General features: G+C 53.9%; 1 protein-coding gene across 1 annotated transcript in view; it reads left to right on the plus strand.

Moving 5' to 3' along the window:
* The first annotated feature begins 1665 nt into the window (after positions 1-1665).
* The window catches only part of EDC4 (enhancer of mRNA decapping 4), a 46623-nt gene continuing 22320 nt past the window's right edge, over positions 1666-25968 (plus strand). The window contains exons 1-16 of the mRNA XM_054397175.1: positions 1666-1744; positions 4930-5086; positions 6320-6431; positions 7967-8066; positions 9965-10154; positions 11006-11153; positions 11648-11752; positions 15842-15951; positions 17148-17231; positions 17701-17796; positions 20345-20447; positions 20905-21085; positions 22818-22890; positions 23298-23389; positions 23887-24093; positions 25711-25749. Coding sequence (XP_054253150.1) covers positions 1666-1744; positions 4930-5086; positions 6320-6431; positions 7967-8066; positions 9965-10154; positions 11006-11153; positions 11648-11752; positions 15842-15951; positions 17148-17231; positions 17701-17796; positions 20345-20447; positions 20905-21085; positions 22818-22890; positions 23298-23389; positions 23887-24093; positions 25711-25749 — 1876 coding nt within the window. The remainder of the gene's footprint in view (positions 1745-4929; positions 5087-6319; positions 6432-7966; positions 8067-9964; positions 10155-11005; positions 11154-11647; positions 11753-15841; positions 15952-17147; positions 17232-17700; positions 17797-20344; positions 20448-20904; positions 21086-22817; positions 22891-23297; positions 23390-23886; positions 24094-25710; positions 25750-25968) is intronic.

Below are 25968 nucleotides of genomic sequence, written 5' to 3' on the forward strand. Positions count from 1 at the left end.
AATGCCTCACCACTCTTACACTGAAGAATTTCTTCCTTACATCCAATCTTCCCTCTTAGAGTTTGAAACTTTAACCCCTCATCCTCCCTGAGAGAGTCCTTTCATAACATCTCCATGACATCTGTGATGTTCATCCTCAAAGCTCAACAGGACTGCTGTATCTTCTTCACAGGCAAACACAGAGGAGGTCAGTCCAGTGCTTCCCTCCTGGAGTTTTATGTCGAGCTCTAAAGCCAGGGCCAGATTCCTGCTCAGTGTTGTCTTTCTAGCACCCCTTGGTTACAATTTGAGTAGCACCATGTGCGCAGTGCAGGTCTGTGCATGGCTGGCTGAGGTATGTTCTCTCTGGTGAATCCCACCAGCAATGGGATTCATTAAATTAATCTTTCCAGCACAGGAGCAGGGTCCCACCTGCTTCACCTGTGGCCCTTGCTAAGCCCATTTTCAAAGGGCTCAGCACACCTTGCTGAGTTTGGGCTTTCCAAGTGTAGAGACTGGTGGGCAAAGCCTGGGATGGGTGTGTTCATGCTGGTCCCATCTCCAGTCTAGCTGCTTTGGCCTTTGGATTGGCACGGAGCTGTTTTGAGATATGCAGGCCCTCCTGTTCTGTATTGCAGCTTTCCCTGCCTCACACAGGGCTGGTCTATGGCTGATTCTATGTTGTGAAAGTTGTGCTCAGCATTAATCACACGAGATGAACTCTAACAGGAGAGAAACAAAGATCCATCTGGTGCAGCTCCAGATCTAAAGGAAGCCTGGAAGAGGAGGATTTAAGAATAGTCCTGGTTTGTTAACCTTGCCCTGCAGAACAATCCAGCCCACGGACTCAGCATAGTCCCTCACACAATGAGCTCAGCAGGCCAAGAGAGTGCTTGCTCAACAGTCAGGTTCAAGGAATGATACCTGTGGCAGTTAAGTTTAAAACCTATCCAAAATCAGCTTCTTTTAGCACATTAAAAGTTCAGAGCAGTTATCTCCTGAACCTAGTCATGGAGATCTTTTGGGGGCTCTTTTTCATGCCTTTGGCTCCTTACCTGGAGGAGACAAACACCACTGTTTCTAAATCAGTGTTGTTTAGACGCTTCTGATTCCCTTTGGAGGCCAAATAAAGTTGTCTCAACTCTGGGTTTTGTAGCCGTGTTTAGGTACAGAACTAGTCTGAGCCCAAACGGGTCACCTCCCGAGGCAGGACGCCTGTGTAGAGCTGGCCGAGGGGCGGAGGGTTTTTCCCCTCTAAAGAACCTGTCCTAGCTCTGTGAGGGAGCCTTCAGGTATCGCTTCACGGTGCTGGGCCTTGTGGCCGTTAGTATCGGCCGGAACACCGGAGGCCGCCGACAAGAAGTCCCGCGGGGGCCAGGTCCGGGGTTGGCCCCTGAGGCCTGCGGCAAGCAGCTGCGGCTCCGCGCCCGGGCTGCTGGCAGTGGCGAAGAGGACGGCGGTGGAGAGGCTCCCATTGAGGGCAGGGACTCGGGACACCAGCGCTGACCCTACCGCTGGCCGGCCCGGGGCCGCGGCGGCTCCGCCCATTGGCGCGCCCGGAACGTTCGTCCCGGCGGCGGTTTCCACCCGGCGCGGCAGGGCCTGGACCGGAGGCGGAAACGTAGGCGGGCGGGCCGGGGCAGTGCGCTGGAGGCTGTGCGGGCGGCGGGAAGCGGGCCGGGCCCCATGGCCTCCTCCTCCAGCATCGACATCGAGGACGCGACCCAGCACCTGCGGGACATCCTCAAGCTGGACCGGCCGGGAGGTGAGAGGCTGGGGCCAGCGTGCGGGAGGCTGCTGCGGGCCTGGCCGGGCGGGGCCGACGCACAGGGCCCGGCGCTGCCCTGTCCCGGGCCGGGGCTGCGAGACCTTCTTCCACCGGTTCTCCGAGCTCCGGTGTCTGTCTCGAATCCGGCTTGGTGCCTCTTGAGACGCTGGTGGCATCGTCTTGCGCCTGGCTCCGTCCCGCCTAGGGCCAGAGGGGTCCTGCTCGGCCCTGCCTCTGCCCAAGGAGCCCTGGAACCAGCGGGGAGGCTGGTACGAGCCGGGCAGAGAAAGGCGCCAGATTGACGAGCCCCGCTTGTGGAAGAGGATTTTTGAAGCTGAGCAGAGCGGGAGCAGTTGGGATCCAGAGCCTGCTGCCACCTTCGGGCTCTGTCCGAGAGGTGTTGCCGCTGGGACCTGAGCAGCACTGAGCTTCTCGAGTCGAGTTTCCTCCTTTGTTAAGAATATTTGGAGTTCTTCCTCGGCGTTTCACGGGACTCAGAAGAAGGGGTTATCTGGCCTCTTTGAGATTAGTGCTACCTCCACCCTTCCCACAAATTTTTTCCTCTCCATCTTATTTGAACGTGAAATGGGCTCACAGGTGTCCCTTGAAGTAGTTGCAAGTCTTTTCCTTTGAGCTATTGTGCTTCTGCTCAGATTTCAGTGGACTTCTGTCTCCCTGTAAAAATACTGGTGGTGAACAGCAGCAGGTGGAGGAGCTGGTTGTGTAAAGTGTGCTGCCATTCCCCATCTCTCTCAACCCTGCTGGTAGCTTTTTGAACCTACCATGGTGTTCCAGTCAAACCTACCAAGGTTAATGGTCTGGCAGGCCAAGCCCATGCATGGCTTGCAAGAAAAGCCTTAGCCTCTGAGTAGAGGGCAGGATCTATGCCAGCATTGTGTTCCTGCTGAGAGAAGGGCAGCAATAATGCAGCTTTTAAGTGCCCTGAGAGTCAGCAGGAATGTGCTACCTGCAGAACAACTGCCATGTGTGCTGCCTTTTGCTTGGACAGAAGGAGGAGGGCTGGGATGCAGGACTGTTGCAGGAGTTGTATAGAGGCACATGGGGTGAGGAGCAAACCTGCAGCAAGGCAGCTGCCTTAGGTTCACCACCCACAGAGAAACTTCTCAGTGCCTGAGGTCATTTCTTTTCTGGAGCACTTGGGTGCTGCTGGATGATTCTTGCCAGGAGTCAGTGCAAGGCTGGGAATCTCACAGGCGGTGTTTGAGCTGCTGTGTCAAGAGTGGGAAATGGTTGGAGTTGTTTCAGTTCTCTCAAGGCAACTTGCCTTTTCCTGAAGCAGCTTCTCTTGCTGCTTGAAGCAAAGGAGTTATTTACTGAATGTGCTTTCTTTGTTCTCATTTTCTTCTTTCCTATGCTTTATATCTTCTCTGTTAGCCTTCTGGTGCACAAAGACAGCAGTGAGGGAAAGGAAGGAAATGGACAGGAAGTCAAGCAGTGAGGAACTGTGGGTCCCAAGAGAAATCATTGCCTGGGTGATAACAAAGAGATGTGAAAGAACTGGGTGTACTAAGGTGAAGAGCAAGAGGGCACCTTTGTTAACTCAAAGCCTCGGAGAATTCTGTCAGACTCTGAGGAAAGGGAAGCTGGGGGACTGTGGAAGGCAAAGAGTAGAAGCAGCCTCCTGAATCGCAGAGTAGGGCTGGTCTTGCTGTGTGCTGAGCTGCATCCAGAGCAGGGAGAGCAGCAGCACAGGGAGGGGATTCTGCCCCTCTGCTCTGCTCAGACCCCACCTGCAGCACTGCAGGTGAGGAATGTGTCATCTCCCTCTGGCAGCCTCAGTGCTCTTTCTGCACTGAATGTTTTCCTGCTTTGGGTCACAAAAGTGATTTGCAGTCAATGGAAGTAGCAGCTGGACAGGCAGCCACTGGGTGCTGCACGGATGGGTAACACATCTCAGCTGTGCAGCAGCAGGCACAGCACAGGTGGGTTGGGTGGGTACAGGGTCATGTTGCCCAGGCTCTGTGAGTGGTGCTGCTATTCTCCACAGACTGAGGAGACCAGCCTGTTGCAGCACAGGCTTCTGGTGTCCATAGTGCTGATGGCTGTTCATAAGCAGGCACCTGTGAAATGTTCTTCTGGCAAAGGAGGAACAGCTGCAGGCAGCAGTGCTCCTCCTGGACTGTTAAAGCCTGGTTGGAAGCAAAGCTTGCCTTGCTTTCTGAGCAGGTGCCTCTTGCCCTCAGCCTCACCTCTGGGGAGGTTTGCTCTGTGTGCTGGTAGCAGCAGAGCTCCTGGGCCTGGCAGCAGCCATTTTGCCAGAGCTCAGCAGCTGTGGTTACCTGGCAACAGTACACCAGAGTCCAGTTCCCAACCCAGTGAAGATGTCAGGTGAGACAGAAGGGTTCAGCTGGCTGTACTGCTGTGCAGCAGGCTTGCTTTGCAGTGGGTGTTGGCAGCTATTTACCTTGATAGGGAAATGGAAGAGTCTCATTCCCCTCCCTGCTACATCCGTTCCCCTCCTAAGATCCTTCAGAAAGCACAGAGGCCACCAGGCAACTGGTGCTAGGCCAGAGCTGAAGTCAGGACACATGTGCCTTCAAAGCACTGCTGAAAGCCTGCAGAAATGATTGAGTGCTGTGAGCCTGTCTGTGGCTAGCAGAGCAAGGCACAGCTCTGGGAATGCCGTGGGCACAGCTCTGGGAATGCCATGGGCACAGCTGTAGAGTTTCAGAGCTCAGTTGCTCCCACACCTACACTTGGAGGTCAGTTTTGGAAAGTACCCCTAAAGGCTGCAGCTGCCTACTTTGGGGGTGGGCTTCAGAAGTCTCTCTGCAGGCATGAGGGTTACAAATGACCCTTCAGGGACTTGGGTCTGGCACTTGACTGAGTGAATCTGAATTAGCAGCTTTGTCTTTCTGACCCAAGACTGTTTGCTCCCTGAACTTGCAGTTCATTGCACCAATTCCCTGGTGGTTTTCAGGTCTGCTGGGCTTGCTGGTGGGAGGAAGGAGCTATGACTTTGTTTGTGTGGAGGGAACTTTATCACATGGGGTAACCTCTCACATATCCTTTTTGGAGAAGAAGGCTTCTCCCACCCCATTCAACATACTCTGCCTGATAGAGCAGCAGAGGCTGGCAGAAGCCACCTGGAGGCAGGGTACTTCACACAGTGCTGTTGCTTTCAACTGGATGTCGTGGATGTTGGTCCTGCTTTTCCCTAGGCTCAGTGAACGACAACCAGAGGCCACCAAACTCCTACAACGGGGACCTGAATGGGCTGCTGGTGCCTGACCCCATCGTGGCTGTGGATGGCCCTTCCCTGGCCAAGCCAGTGCACCACAGCATCTCTCTGGGAGCCCTGCAGGAGAAGCAAGTCATGTAAGTTTGCTCAGAAACAGGCTGAGCATGAATAGAAAGGAGTTAAAAATCACTTCTGGTGAGGCTGGGCAGTGCTGGGGATCTGAGTGCAGGGGAAAGTTGTGAGGCTGGTGTGTTGGTCACTGGTAGCTTTTGATGTGTGTAGGCTTCCATCCTTCTGCTCAGGAGCTGAGGGATTGCTCAGCCTGCAGAAGAGAAGACTCCAAGTGGATCTTAGAGCTGCCTTCCAATACCTGAAGGGATCCTTCAGGAAGGCTGCAGAGGGACTTTTCCTGAGGACGTCTAGAGACAGGCCAAGGGGGAATGGTTTGAAGCTGAGGCAGAACAGGGTATGACTGGAGCTTGGGAAGTTCTTCAGTATCAGGGTGGTGAAGAACAGGTTGTCCAGGGAGGTTGTGGACACCTCCTGCCTGGGGGTGTTCAAGACCAGGTTGGATGAGGCCTTGGGCAACCAAGTCTAGGGGAGAGGCATCCCTGGCCATGGAAGGGATATTGGAGAAGATGATCTCTGAGGTCCCTTCCTACCTAAGCCATTCTGTGATGTGCTCCTGAGGGGTAACTCACCAGCTGCCAGTGCAGTGGGACCTTTCACTCATCTAAGAATTTCTGTCCACATCACTTACAAGAGGAAAAATCATCCTGAGCTGGACTGTCCTGAGGTCGTGGTGGAGCTGTGCCTGTCCAGCACTGTGCTTTGGACAGTGGCTGTGCTGCAGCTGCTCGCAGACACTGTGCAGGGCTGGAATGCTTGGGCCCTGTCATGGGAGCCACAGTGCCAGTGCACACTGAGGGAACTGTGTGCTTGGCTCCCTGTGCTGCTCTCTGCTGTCAGAGCTGCTGTGCTGAGCTGTGTGAGTTCTCTGCTGGCAACTGTCAGGCAGTGAGCCATGGGAGCCATGAGCAGTGTGTGCTGTCAGTTGGCTTTGGTCTCCTTGCACCTTCCAGCCTTGGCTTAGTCCAGGCTGCTTGACCCAAACGTGGGTCTGTGCTCCACTGAAATACCTGGAGGGGTTTGAGCTGGGCAGAGCAGGCCTTTGGCACTCTCAGGCCCACAGCTGTGACTCACAGGCATGGGAAAGGGAGACTGCAGCTGAAAGCAGTTTGAGTTGCTCAGCTCAGAGCTCCATGCACAGACACTCCTGCTGAGGCTGTCAAAGGCAGGGAGCTGAGCTCTGCTCTCTTCCTGGGAGGCCTCTCTGATTTATTCTCTTTTCCCTTTGCTTTCCTGAGCAGCTGCCTCTCAGGTGATGACAGTTCCACTTGTGTGGTGATATCAGCAAAAGATGTGGAGGTCGTGGCCAGCAGTGACTCCAGCATCACCAGTAAGGCCAGAGGGAGTAACAAGGTGAGGAGCAAGAGAAGGAATAGCTGTCTCCTCTTCAGTCACATCAGCTCTTGCTTGAATAATTTAGACAGAAATGACCTCTCTTTCCCATTTTATAGGAGCTTGTCATTGGGCAGGAGCTTGTCAAAGAGCTTGACAAATGGGGTGGAAGCATTGCAGTGGTGCCTTGCAGGTGATGGTTGCTGACACTGGCAAAGTTATCCTCATGTTCAGGAATGAGTCCATGATCTAAGCTGTAGGATCCTGGGAAAGTGCTTTCCTTCACAAACAAGCTTCTGCTGCAGGTTCTTCCTTCCCTGGGAGATCTTTGCTATGGAGGGAGGGTTGCTCTGCAGAAGGCTCTACTCAGCAGATCATTGCTGCAGGAGGACCAGCATGCTGAGGTTTGAACTAAGGCCACAGCAGAGCAGCTCTGCTCTTGATCTCTGCCTCTCCTGTATTGTCTCATTCTGTTCCCTGGTGTACAGTGGTGAAGGGGTAGTAAATGGCTGCAGTGCCCTGACACAAGGCAGCAGCGCTGGCAGAATTGCCATGGTGCTGTCTGGGACAAGAGACCAGGCTCTGCTTCTTGGAAAGCAGCATTCAGGCAAAAAAACCACTGCCCATGCACCTATTGTCCCTGTTTGGAAGGTCTGGGGAAAAGGATGTAGGAGTGCTGGTGGACAAGTTGCCCATGAGCCAATATGTACCCTTGTGGCCAAGAAGGCCAAGGGCATCCTGGGGTGCACCAAGAGGAGTGTGGCCAGCAGGTCAAGGGAGGTTCTTCTGCCCCTTTGCTCTGCCCTGGTGAGGCCACAGCTGGAGTTGTGGCTCCTGTTCTGGGCTCCCTGGTTCAAGAAGGACAGGGACTTGCTGGAGATAGTGCAGCAAAGGGCTACAGAGCTACTGAAGGGCCTGGAACATCTCTGGTGAGGAAAGGCTGAGGGACTTGAGGCTGTTTAGTCTGGAGAAGAGCATCCTAAGCAGGAATCTGATCAATGCTGATCAATACTCACAAGGTGGGTGAGAAGAGGATGGGACCAGGCTTTGTTCAGTGGTGCCCAGTGACAGGACAAGGGGTAAGGGGACAAACTGGAACATCAGAAGTTCCATCTGAACATGAGGAGGAACTTCTGTAACTGAAGGCTTCTGGAGCCCTAGAGCAGGCTGCCCAGAGAGGTTGTGGAGTCTCCATCTCTGGAGACTTTCAAACCCATCTGGACATGTTGCTGTGTGACCTTCTCTAGGTGACCCTGCCTTAGCAAGGGGATTGGACTCTGTGACCTCCAGAGGTCCCTTCCAACCCTCACTGTACTGTGATGCTCAGTGTCCTGCATTCCTTCTTACAACATAAGGAACCACTTCTGTGCCTCCAGAACCCTGAGTGCTCAGGGCTCTGCTACCTGGCATCCAGCCTGCACCTCTGCAGGCTGCTTTGGACAGTTTCCTGCTAGGCCTCTCAGACATTCCCCAGAACTGGAACGTTTGGCAGGTGTGTCCCATGAAAAAGTGGATTCCACACATTTCTCATCTTCTGTTTTCTCTCTCCTGAGCAGGTGAAAATAAAGCCTGTGGCCAGATATGACTGGGAGCAGAAGTACTACTATGGCAATCTGATAGCTGTCTCCAACTCCTTCCTGGCCTATGCTGTCAGAGGTGAGGTGCTTTATTGTTTTGCATGTGAGTTGTGTGCTTCTGCTCTCTGGATCACCAAAAGAGGCAAAGGTTGCATCAGAGGAAGGTAACTGGCAGTAGCTGAAACACATCTGGCAACACCCAGATCAGGGTGTGTGGTGGGAGTGAAGCTGGAGCTAGTGGGGAGAGAAGAGGTGACTGTGTAGGAGAGTTTTCATTGGGAGTCAGAATCCCAGGCTGGTTTGGGTTGGAAGGCTGGAACTTTCAAGTTCATCCAGTCCAACCCCCTGCAGCCAGCAGCAACAGCCTCAGCCAGAGCAGGTTGCTCACAGCCACAACCAACCTGACCTGCAGTGGTGCCAGCCAGGGGGCAGCTCCCACCTCTCTGGGCAGCCTGGGCCAGGCTCTCCCCACCCTCAGGGTCAAACGTTTCTCCCTTCTCTCCACTCTCAATCTCCCTCTTTCAGTTCAGACCATCACCCCTTGGCCTGTCTCAACAGGTCCTGCTCCAAACTCTGTCCACAGCTTTCTCAGAGTCCCTTCCAGCACTGCAAGAAGGTTTCCCTGGAGCCTTCTCTTCTCCAGGCTGCCCAAGCCCAACTCTCTCAGCCTGGCCTCACAGCAGAGGGCTTCCAGCCCTGCCAGCACTGCTGTGGCCTCCTCTGGCCCTGCTCCAACAGGTCCCTGTCTGTGCTGAGGGCTCCAGAGCTGCCCCAGCACAGCATGGGGGGACTTCTCAGCAGAGCACAGCAGAGGGGCAGAATCCCCTCCCTGCCCCTGCTGCCCACACTGCTGGGGACCAGCCCAGGGCAGTGCTCTTTTCTTTCCATGTTCCCCTTACAGAAGGTGTCATGGAACCTCCTGCTCTCGGTGCCTGCTCTTCTCTCCAGTTACTGATAATGAAATTGCCACTTCAGTTAATGCTCTGTGGCTGGAGGGCAGTGTTAGAGGTTTGGTATCTTCATCATAAGCTGGGGATAAAGATTTAGGCCTTGCTTTTAATGAAGGCATATTTCCTGAGAACAATCCTGGGAATTATCAGAAATCAGCTTTTGTTGCTTTCTTTTAAAGGAGAAAGCTTGGAATCTGCAGAGCTCAAGAATTAGAAGATGTAAGGAATTGAGCTTGCCCCAGGCCAAGTCTTTCTGCACCAAACCCAGAGGCGCAGTGCATGTTTGAAGGCTGCCTTGGGCCCTCTGAATATGGCAACTGCTGATAGGGGCTTTCAGAGTGCTGCCAGTGAGGGCTGGTGGCAGCATGGGTACAGGAGCCAGCAATGGTCCCTGGCAGCCCAGTAGGCAGCTGTGTGCTGAGCTGGGGAGAGCAACAGCACAGGGAGGAGATTCTGCCCCTCTGCTCAGACCCCACCAGTTCTGGAGCCCCCAGCACAAGAAGGACCTGGAGAGGGTCCATAAGAGGCCACAAAGATGATCAGAGGGCTGGAGAACCTCCCGTTGGGGACAGGCTGGGAGAGTTGGGGCTGTTAAGTCTGGAGAAGAGAAGGCTCAAGGACCTTAGAGCAGCCTTCCAGTACTTGAAGGGGCTCTGGGAAAGCTGGGGAGGGATGTTGGACAAGGGCTGGGAGTGCCAGGATGAGGGACAATGGCTTTGAGCTGGGAGAGGGCACATTTAGGCTGGACATCAGGAGAAAGTTCTGCACAATGAAGGTGGGGAGACACGGACACAGGTTGCCCAGGGAGGCTGTGGCTGCCCACTGCCTGGAGGTGTCCCAGGCCAGGCTGGATGAGGCCTTGAGCAAGCTGGGCTGGCTGGAGGGGGTTGGAACTGGATGAACCAGTCCTTTCCAGCCCAACCATTCCCTTAGTCTATGGAGATGACAAGCTGATGGCTGGATGAAGGCAGTCCTGTGGGGATGCCAGGTGGCTCCCAGGTGACCTCTCCCTCTGTCTCTCCCACAGTTCCCACCAATGGCTTGGCCATGGTGCGGGTGCTGAGCGTCAGCACGGCCGAGCGCACCTTGCTGAAGGGCTTCACCGGCGGCGTGGCAGACCTGGCCTTTGCTCATCTCAACTCCAACCAGCTGGCCTGCCTGGACGAGGCTGGGAACCTTTTTGTTTGGCGCCTGGCCATGGATAAGGACAAAATCCAGTATCCTGCAGATCCTGCCCTGCAGCAGGACCCCCTGCTGCTCTTGGGTGTGTGCAGAGCCTGCCGCAGCAGCTGCGCCTGTGGCCTTGGCAGGGGGAAAAGATCCACAGGAAAAGGTCCAGGCTTGACCCTTCTACAGTCAAATCAATCAGCCTCTGTCTGTAGCCAGCACAAGTGGTACCTGAAGTCACACCCAGCTTGACATCCCAGCAGGGACACCTCGGTGCTCCTGCTCAAGGCAGTAGTCTGTGGCAAGTGTCAGGCTGCGCCTTGTGCGCAGGAGGATCTCCCCAGCCCTGTGATCAACTTCTCTTCATGTTTGCCTGCTTTTAGCTGGGTTTCTGTTACTGTTCTGGGGAAGAAGATGCAACACTTCCCTCCTGCTTCCTGTCCCTTTCCCCAGCTTTCCTGTAGGTCCCAGTTGTTGAGCATCGTTTCAAAAGCCATTGGAGCAGAGGTGGTTGTGGTTGTCCAGGATCAGATGTGCCTGGGTGGACAGAGCTCTCAGACTGGGGCCCTGTGCCATCTTTGTTGTTCTGTGGCAGTGGTGTGGAGCTGGCTGAGATCATCTCATCTGCCCTTCAGTAGCCTCCTGGCTCACACATTCAGGTGTGGCTCTGTGGCCCTGTTGTGCCTGGCCTGATTCAGCCTGCTGCATGCAGGAGATGTGTGAGGATCTGTTTGCTGTCAGCTTCCCCTCCCGTGCCTGCTTGCGTTCCCAGCAGGAGCCTCTTCCCTGCCATCCAAACCCTCTCGAGCCCTAATCCTGTCTAGCAGGTGACCTGGCCTGAACAGCTTCATACTGAGTGTAGCACAGCCAGAGTGTTCCATGCCTTAACCGTGGTGACCAGAGAGGAGATCCTGGTGAACATCAAGCGTCCTGACAGCACTCCCCTGAACACCTCCCGCAGGATCATCTGGTGCCCCTTCATCCCCGACGACAGCGAGGAGAGCGGCGAGGAGGGCAGCCAGACGCTGGCCCTGCTGCACGAGGACAGGGTAAGGGCACCCTGCTGTGGAGACCTTGTCCCTAAGCAGCAGAGGGAAGGGAGCTGGGGAAGGAAGGAGCTGATGTGGTTAGAGGTGTAACGGCTCCTGTCTAATCTGTGTTGGGGATCCCCTCATATGAGCTGTGGGATTCTTCTCCTGAGGAGAGGCCACACTGACCTTTCTGCAGGACTCGGGGGGAAGAAGAGTGATGAGTTCTGCTCACCATGACATAGTAAGCACCACCAGAAATGGTCTGAAGGGCCAGAGGCATCACTCCTCAAGCCAAGGGGAGAGGACTGCCAGTGCAAGAGCAGTGCCTCCGACTTCCTAGGGCTGGGTGCCAGGAAAGCACCTGGTGGCCAGGTTGGGTGGAAATGGGAAGGTTTGTGTCACAGCCATGCCATTAGGCTGGTGTGCCAACACCTAAGATAAGCAGGTAAGAAATCCCTCCCTGGCTTAGCCCAGTATTGCAGAAATGAACATGGGTTGTGTTTGTCTTCCAGGCAGAGGTGTGGGACTTGGACATCATCCGAACAAACAACAGCTCCTGGCCTGTGGAAGTGCCTAGCATCAAAGAAGGCTTCATTGTAGTGAAAGGCCACAGCACGGTATGAACCTGCTTTGTCTTCCTCACTGTCATCACAGAGGTGATCCCTACAGACCATTCAGGTGGTCTTTGGGCTAGAGTGTGTCAGGTGGCTGTAAAACACCCCAGCCTCTTACACATCTACACTGGCACCTACAGCCTGCTCCCTGTGTGCAGTCACTACTGCTGAGTAGCCTTTGTGTGAAGAGCTGAGGGGAGTGTGTAGTCATCTGCTTTGAAAAGGGTTCTGGAAAGAGCCCTCCTCTGTTTCCCAGGGCCTGCTCAGCATCCTGGACTGTGTTTCATAGAATCCTACAATGGTCTGGGTTGGAAAGGACCTCAAAGATTGTCCAGTTCCAATGCCCTGCCATGGGCAGGGACATCTTCACCAGCTAAGGTTGCTCAAGGCCTCATGCAGCCTGGCCTTGAACACCTGCAGGGAGGGGGCAGCCACAGCCTCTCTGGGCAACCTGTTCAGTGTCTCTCCACTCTCACTGCCAACAATTTCTTCCTTATCTCGCAAGGGGGGAAGGATTCTAGGAGAAGAACTAGCAGGGCTCATTCACAGAGCTTTAAACTAGAGTTGAAGGGGGATGAGGCTGTTGCTGGGCTTGCACCAGTGGGGCAGTGTTCTAGGATTAGTGGACCAGCAGTTAGAATCGGTGTGCTCAGCTTGTTCCCTGCAGTGCCTTTACACCAAGGCAGACAGTGTGGGGAATGAGCAGGAGGAGCTGGAAATCCATCTGCGGTCAAGGGGCTATGACCTGGTGGCAGTTACAGAGCCATGGTGGCACAGCTGCCGTGGCTGCAGTGTGGTCCTGGATGGCTGTGTCCTTTTCAGGACAGACATTAGCTAAGCAAGGTGGTGGTGTTGCTCTCTATGTGAGAGAGCAGCTGGAATGTGTTGAGTTCAGCCCAGGGGTGGCTGAGGGGCAGGGTGAGAGTTTGTGTGTGCAGATTAAGGGGCAGGCTGGCATGGGTGACACTGTTGTGGGCATTTATTACAGACCACCTGATCAGGAGGATGAAGTCAATGAAACCTTCTATAGACAGCTGACAGCAACCTCCCAGTCACAGGCCCTGGTTGCCATGGGGGACTTTAACTGATCAGATATTTGCTGGAAGGCCTCAGGCAGCCATCCACAGTCCAGGAGGTTCCTCCAGTGCATTGATGATAATTTCTTGATGCAAATGGTGGAGGAACCAACTAGGAGTGGAGCATTACTGGACCTGATCCTCACCAACAAGGAGGGACTGGTTGAAGCAGTGAAGGTTGAGGGCAGCCTTGGCTGCAGTGACCAGGAGATGGTGGAGTTCAGGATCTTGTGTGGTAGGAAGAAAGTGTCAAGCAGGATTACAACATTGGATTTCAGCAGGGCCAGCTTTGGCCTTTTCAGGCAATTGCAAGGGAAATCTCACGGGACAGGGTACTAGAAGGCAAAGGGGCCCAAGGCAGTTGGTTAACATTCAAGGACTTCTTTGTCCAAGCTCAGGATCAGAGCATCCCAAAGGGTAGGAAATAGAGAAAGGCAGCCAGGAGACCTGCATGGTTAAGTAAGAAACTGCTGAACAAACTCAGGTGGAAGAAGAGAGTCCACAGATCATGGAAGGAGGGGCCGGCCACTTGGGAGGAGTATAAGGCAGTAGTCAGAGGATGTAGGGAGGCTCTGGGAAGGCTAAAGCCTCCTTGGAATTCAGCCTTGCAAGGAAGGTCAAGGACAACAGAAAGAGCTTCTTCAAGTACACTGCAAGAAAAGCTAAGACCAGAGGCAATGTAGGCCCAGTGCTGAGTGAGGTGGTGCCTTGGTGACAGAGGACACAGAGAGGGCAGAGTTGCTGAATGCCTTCTTTGTCTCCATCTGTACTGCTGGAGGGTGTCCTCAGGAGCCTGAGGCCCCAGAGAAAGACAAAAAAAGGAGAATTTTTCCTTGGTTGATGAGGACTGGGTTAGAGAACAGTTAAGTCATCTGGACAGCCAAAAATCCATGGGTCCTGATAGGAGGCACTGCAGGAGCTGGTAGAGGTCATTGCCAGACCACTCTCCATCATCTTTGATAAGTCATGGCAGACAGGAGAGGTGCCTGAGGACTGGAGGAGGGCAAATATCACTCCAGTCTTCAAACACGGTAAGAAGGAGGACCCAGGTAGCTCTAGACCAGTCAGCCTCACCTCCATCCCTGGAAGATGGTGGAGCAACTTATCCTTGGTGCTGTCCTTAGGCAAATCAAGGATAAGAGGGTCTTTAGGAGCAGTCAGCATGGTTTTACCAGGGGGAAGTCATGTCTGACCCACCTGATAGCCTTTGCTGAGGACATAACCAGGTGGATAGGTGATGGTAGAGCAGTGGATGTGGTTTATCTTGATTTCAGTAAAGCATTTGACACTGTCTGCCACAGCATCCCTGCAGCTAAGCTGAGGCAGTGTGGTCTGGATGGTCAGGGAGCGAGGTGGATGGGAACTGGTTGAAGGAAAGAAGTCAGAGTTGTGGTCAATGGGACAGAGTCTAGTTATAGGCCTGTGTTTAGTAGAGTCCCTCAGGGGTCAGTACTGGGACCAGAGGTGTTCAATCTATTCATCAACAACCTGGCTGAGGGCACAGAGGGCACTGTCAGCAGCTTCGCTGATGATGCCAAACTGAGAGCAGTGGTGACACAGGAGGGTTGTGCTGCCATTCAGACAGATCTGGACAGGCTGAGAGTTGGGAAGGGAGAAAATTAATGAAGTTCAACAAGGGCAAGGGTAGAGTCTTGCACCTGGGAAAGAGCAACCCCATGGAGCAGGATAGGTTGGGGACTGACCTGATGGAAAGCAGTGAAGGGGAAAAGGACCTGGGGGTCCTGGTGGATGGAAGGGTGACCATGAGCCAGCAATGTGCCCTTGTGGCCAAGAAGGCCAATGGCATCCTGGGGTGGGTCAGAAGGGCTGCAGTTAGTAGGTCTGGAGAGGTTCTCCTCCCCCTCTACTCTGCCCTGGTGAGGCCACATCTGGAATATTGTGTCCCGTTCTGGGCCCCTCAGTTCTGGAAGGACCTCAGGGAACTGCTTGAGAGAGCCCAGCACAGAGCCACAAAGATGCTGAAGGGAGTGGAAGATCTTCCTGAGGAGAGTCTGAGGGAGCTGAGGGCTCTGTAGCTTGGAGGGGAAGAGCCTGAGGGTGACCTCATTGCTGTTGATAAAGATGTGCAGGGGGAGTGCCCAGAGGCTGGAGCCAGGCTCTGCTGGGTGATGCCCAGTGCCAGCACAAGGGGCAGTGGTGGAGATTGAGGCAGAGGAAGTTCCATGGAAACAGGAGGAAGAATTATTTCCCTGTGAGGGTGACAGAGCCCTGGCACAGGCTGCCCAGGGGGGTTGTGGAGCCTCCCTCTCTGGAGATATTCAAGACCTGCCTAGATGTGTTCCTGTGTGATCTGCTCTAGGTGACCCTGCTCTGGCAGGGGGGTTGGACTGGATCATCTCTCGAGGTCCCTTCCAGCCCCTAACATTCTGTGATTCTGTGATTTCCAATCTGTCTCCCTTCTCCCAGCTCAAAGCCATTGCCTTTCATCTTGTCACTCCCAGCCCTTGTCAAAGTCCCCCCCCAGCTTTGTCTCCAATCTCTTGGGGAATGGAGCACTTAACATTGCTGGGGATTTGCTGCTGGATGAGAGAAAGAGAGAGAAACTGAAGTGCAAAATCATCTTTATTTTATTACGGTCTTTATATATTATGATTCCTATAATGTTTATTATTTTCCCTGGTGAGTGTAGTTCTGTCTGTGAGTCCAGCAGGACAAGAGTGCAGCTGAGCATGCAGCAGGTGATATTTTGGATATAAAAGAAACAACTGGGAAGAGTCCAAGTTCACTCCTTGAACAGGATGGTGGCAACACAGTTGTGTCACTGAGATGAAGCAGCAGTGATAGTGACAAGCCAGACAATCCCAACAGTTTCATCTCTGCAGTCCAGGATTGTTGCAAAAAAGAGTCCTCAGCTCTCCTGTGAAAGGGTTAAGCCTCCTGCTGGAAACCACTCTGACCTCCTGCCATTAGTGCAGTTGTTGAAGAGTTGTTCTTCCTGTGAAACTCAGAAGCTGTAGAATGACTTCTCTGTGTCTCCCTTCTCCTCTCTGTGCAGTGCCTGAGCGAGGGAGCTCTTTCTCCAGATGGAACTGTGCTGGCCACAGCAAGCCACGATGGCTTTGTCAAGTTCTGGCAGATCTACATCGAGGGGCAGGATGAGCCAAGGTAACTGGAGAGTGAGAACATGGAGGGTGCTGCAGCAGAGAGCAGCATTTCCTCTGTCTTGCTTTCCTTGTTACAGAATCAGAGAGTCTTTGCAGTTGGAAAGGACTTTTAAGACAGTCAGGTCCAACCATTCTCTAACTCTACAAAGCCTGGGCCTAAGCCATGGCCCTCAGCACCACATCTTGGAAACACCTCCAGGGACAGGGATTCAACCACCTCCCTGGGGAGCCTGTGCCAGGCTTTGAGAACCCTTTCAAGGAGGAAGTTTCTTCTGACCTAAATCTCTGCTGTTGGTGCAACTTGAGGCCATTTCCTCTCATCCTGTCACTTGTTCCTTGGGAGAGAAGACCAACCCCACCTGGCTGCAGCCTCCTTTCAGGGAGCTGTAGAGAGCAATGAGGTCTCCCCTCAGCCTCCTCTTCTCTGTACTAAACACCCCCAGCTCCCTCAGCTGCTCCTCCCCAGCTCTCTTCTCCAGACCCTTCCCCAGCTTTGTTGCCTTCTCTGGACCTGCTCCAGCCCTCAGTGTCCTTCTGGGAGTGAGAGGCCCAAACCTGACCACAGTGCTCAATGTGTGGCCTCACCAGTGCCCAGTACAGTGATCCAATCCCTGCCCTGCTCCTGCTGATCCAGGCCAGGCTGCTGGTGCCCTTCTTGCTCACCTGGGCTTACCCTGGCTCATCTTCAGCTGCTGCCAACCAGCACCCTCAGGTCTTTCTTTGCAGGGTGGTTCCCAGCCACGCTCACCTGCAGTGGTCCTTCACAGGATATTATGAAGTGATTTGTTGCCCATGAGCTGTCACTGAAGGTCACACAGGGTTTGATGACCTCATGGAAGGATCAGAAAGCTGTATCTGGATGCAGAAGCTCTATGCTGTGGACAGGCTGTCACCAAAGTCTTTTCCAGTGTTGCAGTAAAGGCAGAAAACTGCTCTGAGCTGTGCCTTTCAGTGTTGACTTTTAATGTCCTGTGTCTTTGTGCAGACACCAAACTAGATGGCAGCAGGTGGCTTTGCTGGCCACAGTCTCTGTCTGTGGGATCTGTGGTCTGGTTGTATGGAAGCCTGTGAAGAGCTGCAAGCTGGTAGCCTGCTGGCTTAGTGTGGTCTGTGGACAAGGGGAAATGCCTTAAGCACCAACCTCTTCCTCATTTTTGCTCCCTGCACCTCTGCATGTGTTCTCTGGCTCTTCTCTAGGTGTCTCCATGAGTGGAAGCCCCATGATGGTCGCCCTCTGTCCTGCCTGCTCTTCTGTGACAACCATAAAAAACAGGACCCAGAGTAAGTGCCTGAGCCTGGCCTTGGGGAGCCAGGTGTAGAGTCCTCTGACCCGGCCTCTGAAGAGCTTCCTCTAACTGCTTCCTGCTGAACCACAGCCTCAAGTGACCTTAGTCCTGAGGCACTTCCATGGAGGCAATGGCACTGCTTGAGTGCTGAGTCCTTGCAGGTCTGTGCTGTGCTCGGATTTAACTGACCTGTAAGCTTGCAAATTTCTGCTGCAGATGATTTAAAAAATAGTTTGGGGTTTTTTTTCCCTTTTTATGAACATTTGTATTAACTCTTCAGTCATTTGTGGCCTTGAAGTTCTGGAGAGCTGCAGTCTTGCAGCCATGCAAGCAGAGAACTTCTGACAACTTAAGACACATTTGAGCAAAATGAGCTGTGGGCAGATTGTGAGAGCATCTTCTGTGTAATGTCCTTATGGGAAGGACCAGATCTTGAAGAAAACCTGATTCTCTTCTGTCTACAGGGTTCCTTTCTGGAGATTCCTCATCACAGGAGCAGATCAGAACAGAGAATTGAAGATGTGGTGCACAGTGTCTTGGACCTGCCTTCAGACTGTCCGGTAGGTGTTGGTGTGCTGACTCTCCTGAGGGGTTGGGGTTAGCCCTCAGCACAAGAGGGATGTTGGAAGAAGTTAGAGTGGGGCCAGAGGAGGCCACAGCAATGCTGGCAGGGCTGGAAGCCCTCTGCTGTGAGGCCAGGCTGAGAGAGTTGGGCTTGGGCAGCCTGGAGAGGAGAAGGCTGCAGGGACACCTTCTGGTGGCCTTGCAGTGCTGGAAGGGACTCTGAGAAAGCTGGGGACAGAGTTTGGAGCAGGGCCTGTTGAGACAGGCCAAGGGGTGATGGTCTGAACTGAAAGAGGGAGATTGAGAGTGGAGAGAAGGGAGAAATGTGTGACCTTGAGGGTGGGGAGAGCCTGGCCCAGGCTGCCCAGAGAGGTGGGAGCTGCCCCCTGGCTGACACCACTGCAGGTCAGGTTGGTTGTGGCTGTGAGCAACCTGCTCTGGCTGCAGGGGGTTTGACTGATTGGCTTTGCAAGGTCTCTTCCCACCCAGTCCAGTTTGTGGTTTCCTTGGAGCCAAGCTCTCACTTTCCAGGTACCCTTTGCAGAGGTGATCCCTGATCTCCAGCCCAGTCTGCTCTAGGCCTTGCTGTTGAAAGCTCTCAGGGCTGTGACGGGCTGGGAGGTCAAGCTTTGGCAAGGCTGAGGTTGATCCTTATGCAGTCTCTTTGATGTTTGCAAGCCCTGTTGGTATCACTTTGGTTGTAGAGCACAGTGTAGCACAAGGAGAGCATTCCAGATGGCACACCTTGAATGCTTTCTTCTCTCACAAGACCAGGTGCTCCCTAACCAACCTGGGGTCTTTCCCTCTTGCTGCCTTTTTGTACACCAATGGTGAGGAGCTGCTGTGTTGACAGAGCTGAAGCAGTTGCACAAGGCTCATTTGCTGAGCCACATCGCAGAATGAGAGGGGCTGGGAAGGACCTCTGGAGATTGAGTCCACCTCCCCTGCCAAAGCAGCATCACCCAGGGCAGGTCACACAGGAATGAATCCAGGTGGGGTTTGAAAGTCTCCAGAGATGGAGACTCCACAACCTCTCTGGGCAGCCTGCTCTAGGGCTCCAGAAGCCTTCAGTTACAGAAGTTCCTCCTCATGTTCAGATGGAACTTCTGATGTTCCAGTTTGCCCCCCTACCCCTTGTCCTGTCACTGGGCACCACTGAACAAAGCCTGGTCCCATCCTCTTCTCACCCACCCTGTGAGTATTGATCAGCATTGATCAGATTCCTGCTTAGGCTGCTCTTCTCCAGACTAAACAGCCTCAAGTCCCTCAGCCTTTCCTCACCACAGAGATGTTCCAGGCCCCTCAGTAGCTCTGTAGCCCTTTGCTGCACTATCTCCAGCAAGTCCCTGTCCTTCTTGAACCAGGGAGCCCAGAACAGGAGCCACGACTCCAGCTGTGGCCTCACCAGGGCAGAGCAGAGGGGCAGAAGAACCTCCCTTGACCTGCTGGCCACACTCCTCTTGGTGCACCCCAGGATGCCCTTGGCCCTCTTAGCCATTGAGGTACATTGCTGGCTCAGTGGTCACCCTGTTGTCCATCAGCACCCCCAGGTCCTTGTCTCCAATGCTTCCCTGTACTTAGGCCCAGCAGCTCAAGCTCTGCCTGAGGGCAGCCCTCCCCTTGCTCCTGTTCCCTCAGTTCCCCTTTCTGCTGGGGACCTGTGGCCTCTGGTTATGCTTAAGGTCAGCTTGGAATTGCTCTCTTGAAGTGAGAAGAATCTGTCCTGCAACTCAGTGCTGCTTTGACCACCTCATTCCACAGCAGATCCAAAACTTGGAGAAGGGTTGTTTTGGTCTGGAGAGTTTCTGGGTGTCAGTCTGTAGCATGGGCTCTTGTCTTCCTGTCCATGTGGAATGTGCTCAGCAGCACCAAGCTGTCATCTTGCAATTGAATAGTCAGGAGCTAGATCCTGCCCTGACCTGCTGGATGAAGTCTGTCAGCTGAAGTCAGCACTGATTTCTTCAGTGATGTTTTTATTCTGGTTGGTGGTTGCATTGTGCCATGGCTGTAAACTATTCAGCCTGGAGAAGAGAAGGCTCCAGGGAAACCTCAGAGCAGCCTTCCAGCACCTGAAGGGGCTCCAAGAGGGCTGGGGAGGGACTTTGGCCAAGGGCTGGGAATGCCAGGACGAGGGACAATGGCTTTGAGTTGGGAGAGGGGAGACTGAGAGTGGAAAGGAGGAAGAAATTGTTGTCAGTGAGGGTGGGGAGAGACTGGCACAGGTTGGCCAGGGAGGCTGTGGCTGCCCCCTGCCTGGAGGTATTGAAGGCCAGGCTGGATGGTGGGAGGTGTCCCTGCCCATGGTAGGGGTTTGGCACTGGATGATCTTTAAGGTCCTTTCTAGCCCAACCTATTCTAGGACTCTCTGCTAAACTCCACAGACTCACAGGATGGTGAGGGGTTGGAAGGCTTCTCTGCAGATCATCTAGCCCAAATTAGATGGCTCTGTGACCCCCTGAAGGTGTTGGGGTGTTTGAAGCAGTGCAGTCTTACAGCAGTTGCTGTGGTTGCACTAACCTTCACTCCTCTGCTTTGTGGCTCTAGCTTTTCTCCTGACATCTTCAGCTCCATGAGCATTCTTCCCAGCCTGAAAGTCTGCCTGGATCTCTCTGCTGAATACCTGATCCTGAGCGATGTGCAGAGAAAAGTAGGTGCTGCATTGTCCTGCTGGCTGTGTGGGCACTGGGGGTAGAAATGGCCTTCTGTGTGTCTGCTCTGCTGCCCAGGAGTATGGCTAAACATGCACTGACTGGCCTCAGCTCTCTCACTGTAAGGTGAAACATGGTAACACTGCAGCTGACTGACTCTGGGGAGCCTTAAGGGTGGCTTCTCAGGCTAAAGTGAAGCTCTCATTTGGAGGAACCTGTGTCTGGTGCAGTAGGATTCAGTTCCTGATCAGCACTGGCTCAGGAGTGTGCTTCCTAAGACTCCCAGGCATGTTCTGGTTCAAATGTACATGGCCCTGGCATTCTTCCTTGTGTAATTCCCATTGCTCCAAATCTGCTGCAGCTGCTGGGCTCTGCTGCAGCTGCTGGGCTCTGCTGCAGCCCACACCCAAGGCCCTGCTCTGACAACCAGTGACCTGCTGTGTTTGCTTCTGTCAGGTCTTGTATGTAATGGAGCTGATGCAGAATCAAGAGGAAGGCAAAGCTTACTTCAGCTCCATCTCAGAGTTCCTCCTCACCAACCCAGTTCTAAGCTTTGGCATCCAGGCCGTGAGCCGCTGTCGGCTGAGGCACACTGAAGTACTCCCAGCAGAAGAGGAAAATGACAACCTGAGTGTGGGTAGGTGGCAAAGACAATTGGCCTGCTGGGAGACCAGGATGTCTTTCCTGGCTGGTTCTGGTTTTCTCATGAAAGGTTGGTCTTTTCTCCCTAGTAACAAGTGATGGGACAAGAGGAAATGGTCTCAGTTTGCCCCCAGGAGGCTTAGGTTGGCCATGAGGAACAATATATATATTTTTTTTATTTTATTTTATTTTATTTTTTTTTTCCCCTTGAGGGTTGTCAAGGCCTGGCCCAGGCTTCCCTGGTGGTGCTGGAGTCCCCATCCCTAGAGGGGTTTCAAAGCCATGGGGATGTGGTGCTGAAGGGCCATGGGTTAGTGGTGACCTGGCAGTGCTGGGTTAGAGGCTGAACCTGCTGATCCTGAAGGCCTTTTGCAACCTTTGTGATTCTGTCACTCAGCTGCAGGAAATGTATCTCATGCAGCTGCAGCACTGCAGGAAGCGCAGCACAACTGGTGACAGGGGACCTCCAGGGGATCTAACCTCCTGCTTGAAGCAGGATTCTTGGTAGTGGCAGATCAGCTCACCCATGGTGTCACCTAGTTGCTTCTTGAAGACCTTCAGACATGACCCCTCTGGCTGTGCGCTGTCCCAGGGTTCTTCCTAAGGAAAATACTCCTGACATCCAGCCTGGACCTCCCAACCCAGACTTGAAGCCCTTGCTCCTCACCAGAGACTCCACTGAGATGTGTCTGTTGTGAAGAAGCCTTCCAGGGCTGTGTGGGCTGCAGTGAGTGCAGGTGACACTGACAAAGGCCCAAGATGAGCTGCTCGGTGCTGTGCTGGTGTCATTGCCCCCAGCAGGGTGCAGGGGACAGCTTCCCTGGGCAGCGTAGGGCTGAGTCTCACTCCAGCACAGGGAGGACAAGGGTCCTTGGAAGAGCTCCCAGGAGAGCAGGGCTTCCTGGAAAAACTGGGACAGGTTGTGTCCCTGTTACTGCTTGTGAGAGCAAACATCAGGGGGCTGAGCACATGGTCTGAGAAGCCAGCAGGCTGCTTTTGCCTGGCACCACTGAGCTGTGGCAGGTGTGAGCACAGCAAGCAGCCTGGGCTGAGAGGAAAGGTGGGGTCCTGGCCTCACTCCTGACCTCCTGCCTTCCTGTTGCCCGTCTGTGAACCTGCTCCAGCCTCTCAATGTCCTTTTTGGAGTGAGGGGGCCAAAAACTGCACCCAGTGCTCAAGAAGTGGCCTCACCAGTGCCCAGTCCAGGGACACAATCCCTGCCCTAGTGCTGCTGGACACACCATTGCTGATCTAGGCCAGGATGCTCTCTCAGCAGTGAGCCTGATGCAGGTGTTGGGTGGATGCTGTCAGTGCTGTCTTGGGAGGTCCTCGCTGAGCTCTTCATTGTTTTTACAGCCAGAAAGGGGCTTGAGCCCTAGGCTGAAGTTGTGTGTGATGGAAGCTCAGGTGTCTGTCTTAAAACACATCTGGCTTCAGCAGCCAGAAGTGGCTGGCAGCTTCACACCTCACCTGCTCCCTCCTTGCCCCATGAGCTGTCTCTTTTCTCCTCACTGAGGCTACTGTGGCTGGATTAGGACAAAAGTGATCACCCCCTTGTTGAGAAGCAAAGGGAGCAGGGGATACACTTTCCCTTAATGAGGTCAGTCCAGCTCTGAAGAAAAGCAGTGATGAAGCTGTGTCATGCTGGGTCATTTCCTGTGACGTTTTCTAGTACTTTGCCTGCAGTTCCCATTCAACTTCATGTTTTCCTCTTGTCTCCCTTGCAGAAGGAGCTCAGGGAGCTGGGGCTGTTGAATCAGCAGCAGGCGTGCTGATAAAACTCTTCTGTGTGCACACCAAGTGAGTATGGGCAGCAGCTCCCGTGGGCAGCTGGCTGGAGTGTCCCAGTGCTGCACCCACCTGTCCTACTTCACACCAACTCCCTTTGCTCCTAAAAAAACCTGCTCAGACCCTTAGAAACTTCCAGCTGTGAGTGTTCAGTGTGGCCCTGCCAGGGAAGAAGCCCTGCATGGTGCTGGGCTGAGCTGGGTTTTTTTTGTCACCAGAGGTGACTCAGGAGCTGTGCTGGAAGCCATCTCTGTGATGCCCTGGGCACCAGAAGTGGGTGACACAGCTGGGTGAAGATCAGCTTCTGCTGCTTGTGTCACAGGCAGGGACCTAAAGGGAATCAGTTTGGGGAAGAGAAATCTTCTAAGCCTTGGAATTGGTGATTTGTAAATAATCAGCTGCTGTTTGTTATCTCTCAGGGCCTTGCAGGATGTGCAGATCAGATTCCAGCCTCTTCACAGCCCTGACCTGGGTGCATCCATTCCTGCTCATGGCTCTCAGGAAGACTTTGGTGAGCCTGTGTGGCACATTGGCTTGCTGGGCCCTTAAAGGGCAGGGGGAGGCAGGAGGGCAGTTGAGGGTGCCCCTATGGTGTCATTCCCTGAAGGGCTCTGATGTGGGACCTGATGGAGGCCTGGAGTGAGTGTGGGGGGACACGAGGCCAGGAGCAGGCTCAAGGGCACTGCTCTGGGTGATGTGTGTGAGAAATGTGACTTGTGCCTTGCTGTGGGGAGAGACAGCAGAGCTTGGGGAGTGGAGGGGACTGGGCTGTGTGGAGGGAGCTGCAGCAGCTCGTTCAGCACTCTGGGAGGTGGCCTTGTGTTTAGGGAAGAAGGGAAGCTTGGATCTGTTATCCAAGCCTGACAAGAGCCACTCTAGCATGCTGGGGTTTGCTCTGGCTGGGAGGTTGCAGGGCTTGTGCTTGTCCCATAGCACAAGTCCCTGCTTGGTGGAGTTAAAGCTTTGGCTCTTGGGGGCTCTAAACTGCTTTGTGTTTCTCCCTTGAAGCCTTTCCAGACCACATGGCTGATCTCAGCACGGAAGGGCTGGGATCTGAGAGGGGATCTGTGCATGGCTCCCAGCCAGACCTGCGGCGAATTGCAGACCTGCCTGTCCTGGCAGACTTCCTGTCCCTCTCAAATGATGCCAAACCAAAGCTGATGACTCCAGATGCATTCATGACACCAAGTGCATCTCTTCAGCAGGTAACAGAGAGCAGCACTGTTACTGCTGGGCTGTGAGGGGTGGGTCTGGATTTTGATTCCTTTGGGAATTGTCCTAGGCAGTGCTGACTCTGGTGGGCTGTGCTAGCTGAGTGCAGAGCACAGAGGAAGCTCTCTGCATGCTGAGTAGAGACCTAGAGACCTGCTGGTGTATCTGAAAGGCTGAGCTGGCCCATACTTGTGTTGTGAGCCCTGGATTCAGCTGCAAGACTGCTGGTTGGAGCTGTTGTGTGGAAATATGGATGTGCTAAATCACAGACTCAGACTGGTTTGGGTTGGAAGGGACCTTTCAAGCTCATCTAGTCCACCCTCACTGCAGCCAGCAGGGACATCTGCAGCCAGAGCAGGTTGCTTACAGCCCCAGACAACCTGTCCTGCACTGGTGCCAGCCATGGGGCAGCTTCCACCTCTCTGGGCAACCTGTGCCAGGCTTTCCCCACCCTTAGTGTCACCTGTCCCTTGTCTCCACTCTCAGTCTCCCTTTTTGAATGTAATCCATCCCCACCTTGTCCAGTCACAGCAGGCCCTGCTCAAAAGTCTGTCCCCAACCCTCAGAGGGCATCTTGTCCAACCCCCCTGCAGGCAGCAGTATTCTAGTGTCTCCCCACCCTCACGGTGCAGAACTTCCTCCTTGCTGTCCAACCTAACTGTCCTGCTCCAGTTTGAAACCATTGCCCCTGGGCCTATCCCCACAGGCCCTTCTGAATAGGCCTTCCTGCCTATTCCTGCTCAGCCTTCCTGGAGGTCCCCTGCAGATACTGAAATGCAGCTCTAAGGTCTCCCTGGAGCCTTCTCTTCTCCAGGCTCAACAGCCCCAATTCTCCCAGCTTATCTCCATAGCAGAGGTTCTCCAGCCCTCTGATCATCTTTGTGGCCTCCTCTGGACCAAATCAATCCAGCAGCCCAGTGGGGTTTTTCTGACCTCACCATTGCCCATTCCAGGGGCACAATCCCTGCCTTCCACACTGTTGCTGATCCAGGCCCAGATGCAGGTGGTCTTCTTGGCCACCTGGGCACACACTGGCCATTGCTGACCTGGTCTCTGTAGGTGTTTCTTGCCAGAAGCAGCAGTGGGGGCTAACATATCCCCTTGTGCTCTTCACTGCTGGCCAGCTGCTAGAGGAGCAAGGCCTCTGTATTGTGCATTGGAGCATTCTGCTTTCATCTGTCTGCAGTGCAGGACTTGAAGCCTGACCTGACTCTGGCCTCACTAGTGGCAGCAGACTTTGACAAGACCAGTCCAGCTCAAAGAGCAAAATGGGGACCAGCTGCAGAGCTCTGCAGAATGTCACTTTGCTTTGGGAGAGCAACTGCTCAATACAAAGTTCTGGCCCTTTTTTTTTTTTTTTCTTTCTTTAATTGTTAGGGTTGGAAGGGACCTCAATGCTCATCCAGTTCCAACCCCCCTGCCATGGGCAGGGACACCTCACACTAGATCAGGTTGTCCTGAGTCACATGCAGCCTGGCCTTAAAAACCACCAGAGATGAGGCTTCCACCACCTCCCTGGGCAACCTGTGCCAGTCTCTCACCACCCTCATGGGGAAGAATTTTTTCCTGAAAGGCCACAAGAAGGTCTTCTGTGAGCCTTCTCTTCTCCAGACTGAACAGCTCCAACTCTCAGTCTGTCCTCAGAGCAGAGCAGCTCCAGCCCTCTGCTCATCCTTCTGGCCCTTCTCTGGACACCTTCCAGCACCTCCATTTCTTTCTTGTAGTAGGAGCTCCAGAACTGCAGTACTCCAGATGGGGTCTCACCCGAGTGGAGTAGAGGGGGAGATTCACCTCCCTCAACCTGCTGGCTGTGCTTCTCTTGATGCAGCCCAGGATGTGATTGGCTCTCTGGACTGCAAGTGCTGACTGCTGGCTCAT

This window comes from Indicator indicator, chromosome 42 (assembly GCF_027791375.1).
Source record: "Indicator indicator isolate 239-I01 chromosome 42, UM_Iind_1.1, whole genome shotgun sequence".
Classification (NCBI taxonomy): domain Eukaryota; kingdom Metazoa; phylum Chordata; class Aves; order Piciformes; family Indicatoridae; genus Indicator; species Indicator indicator.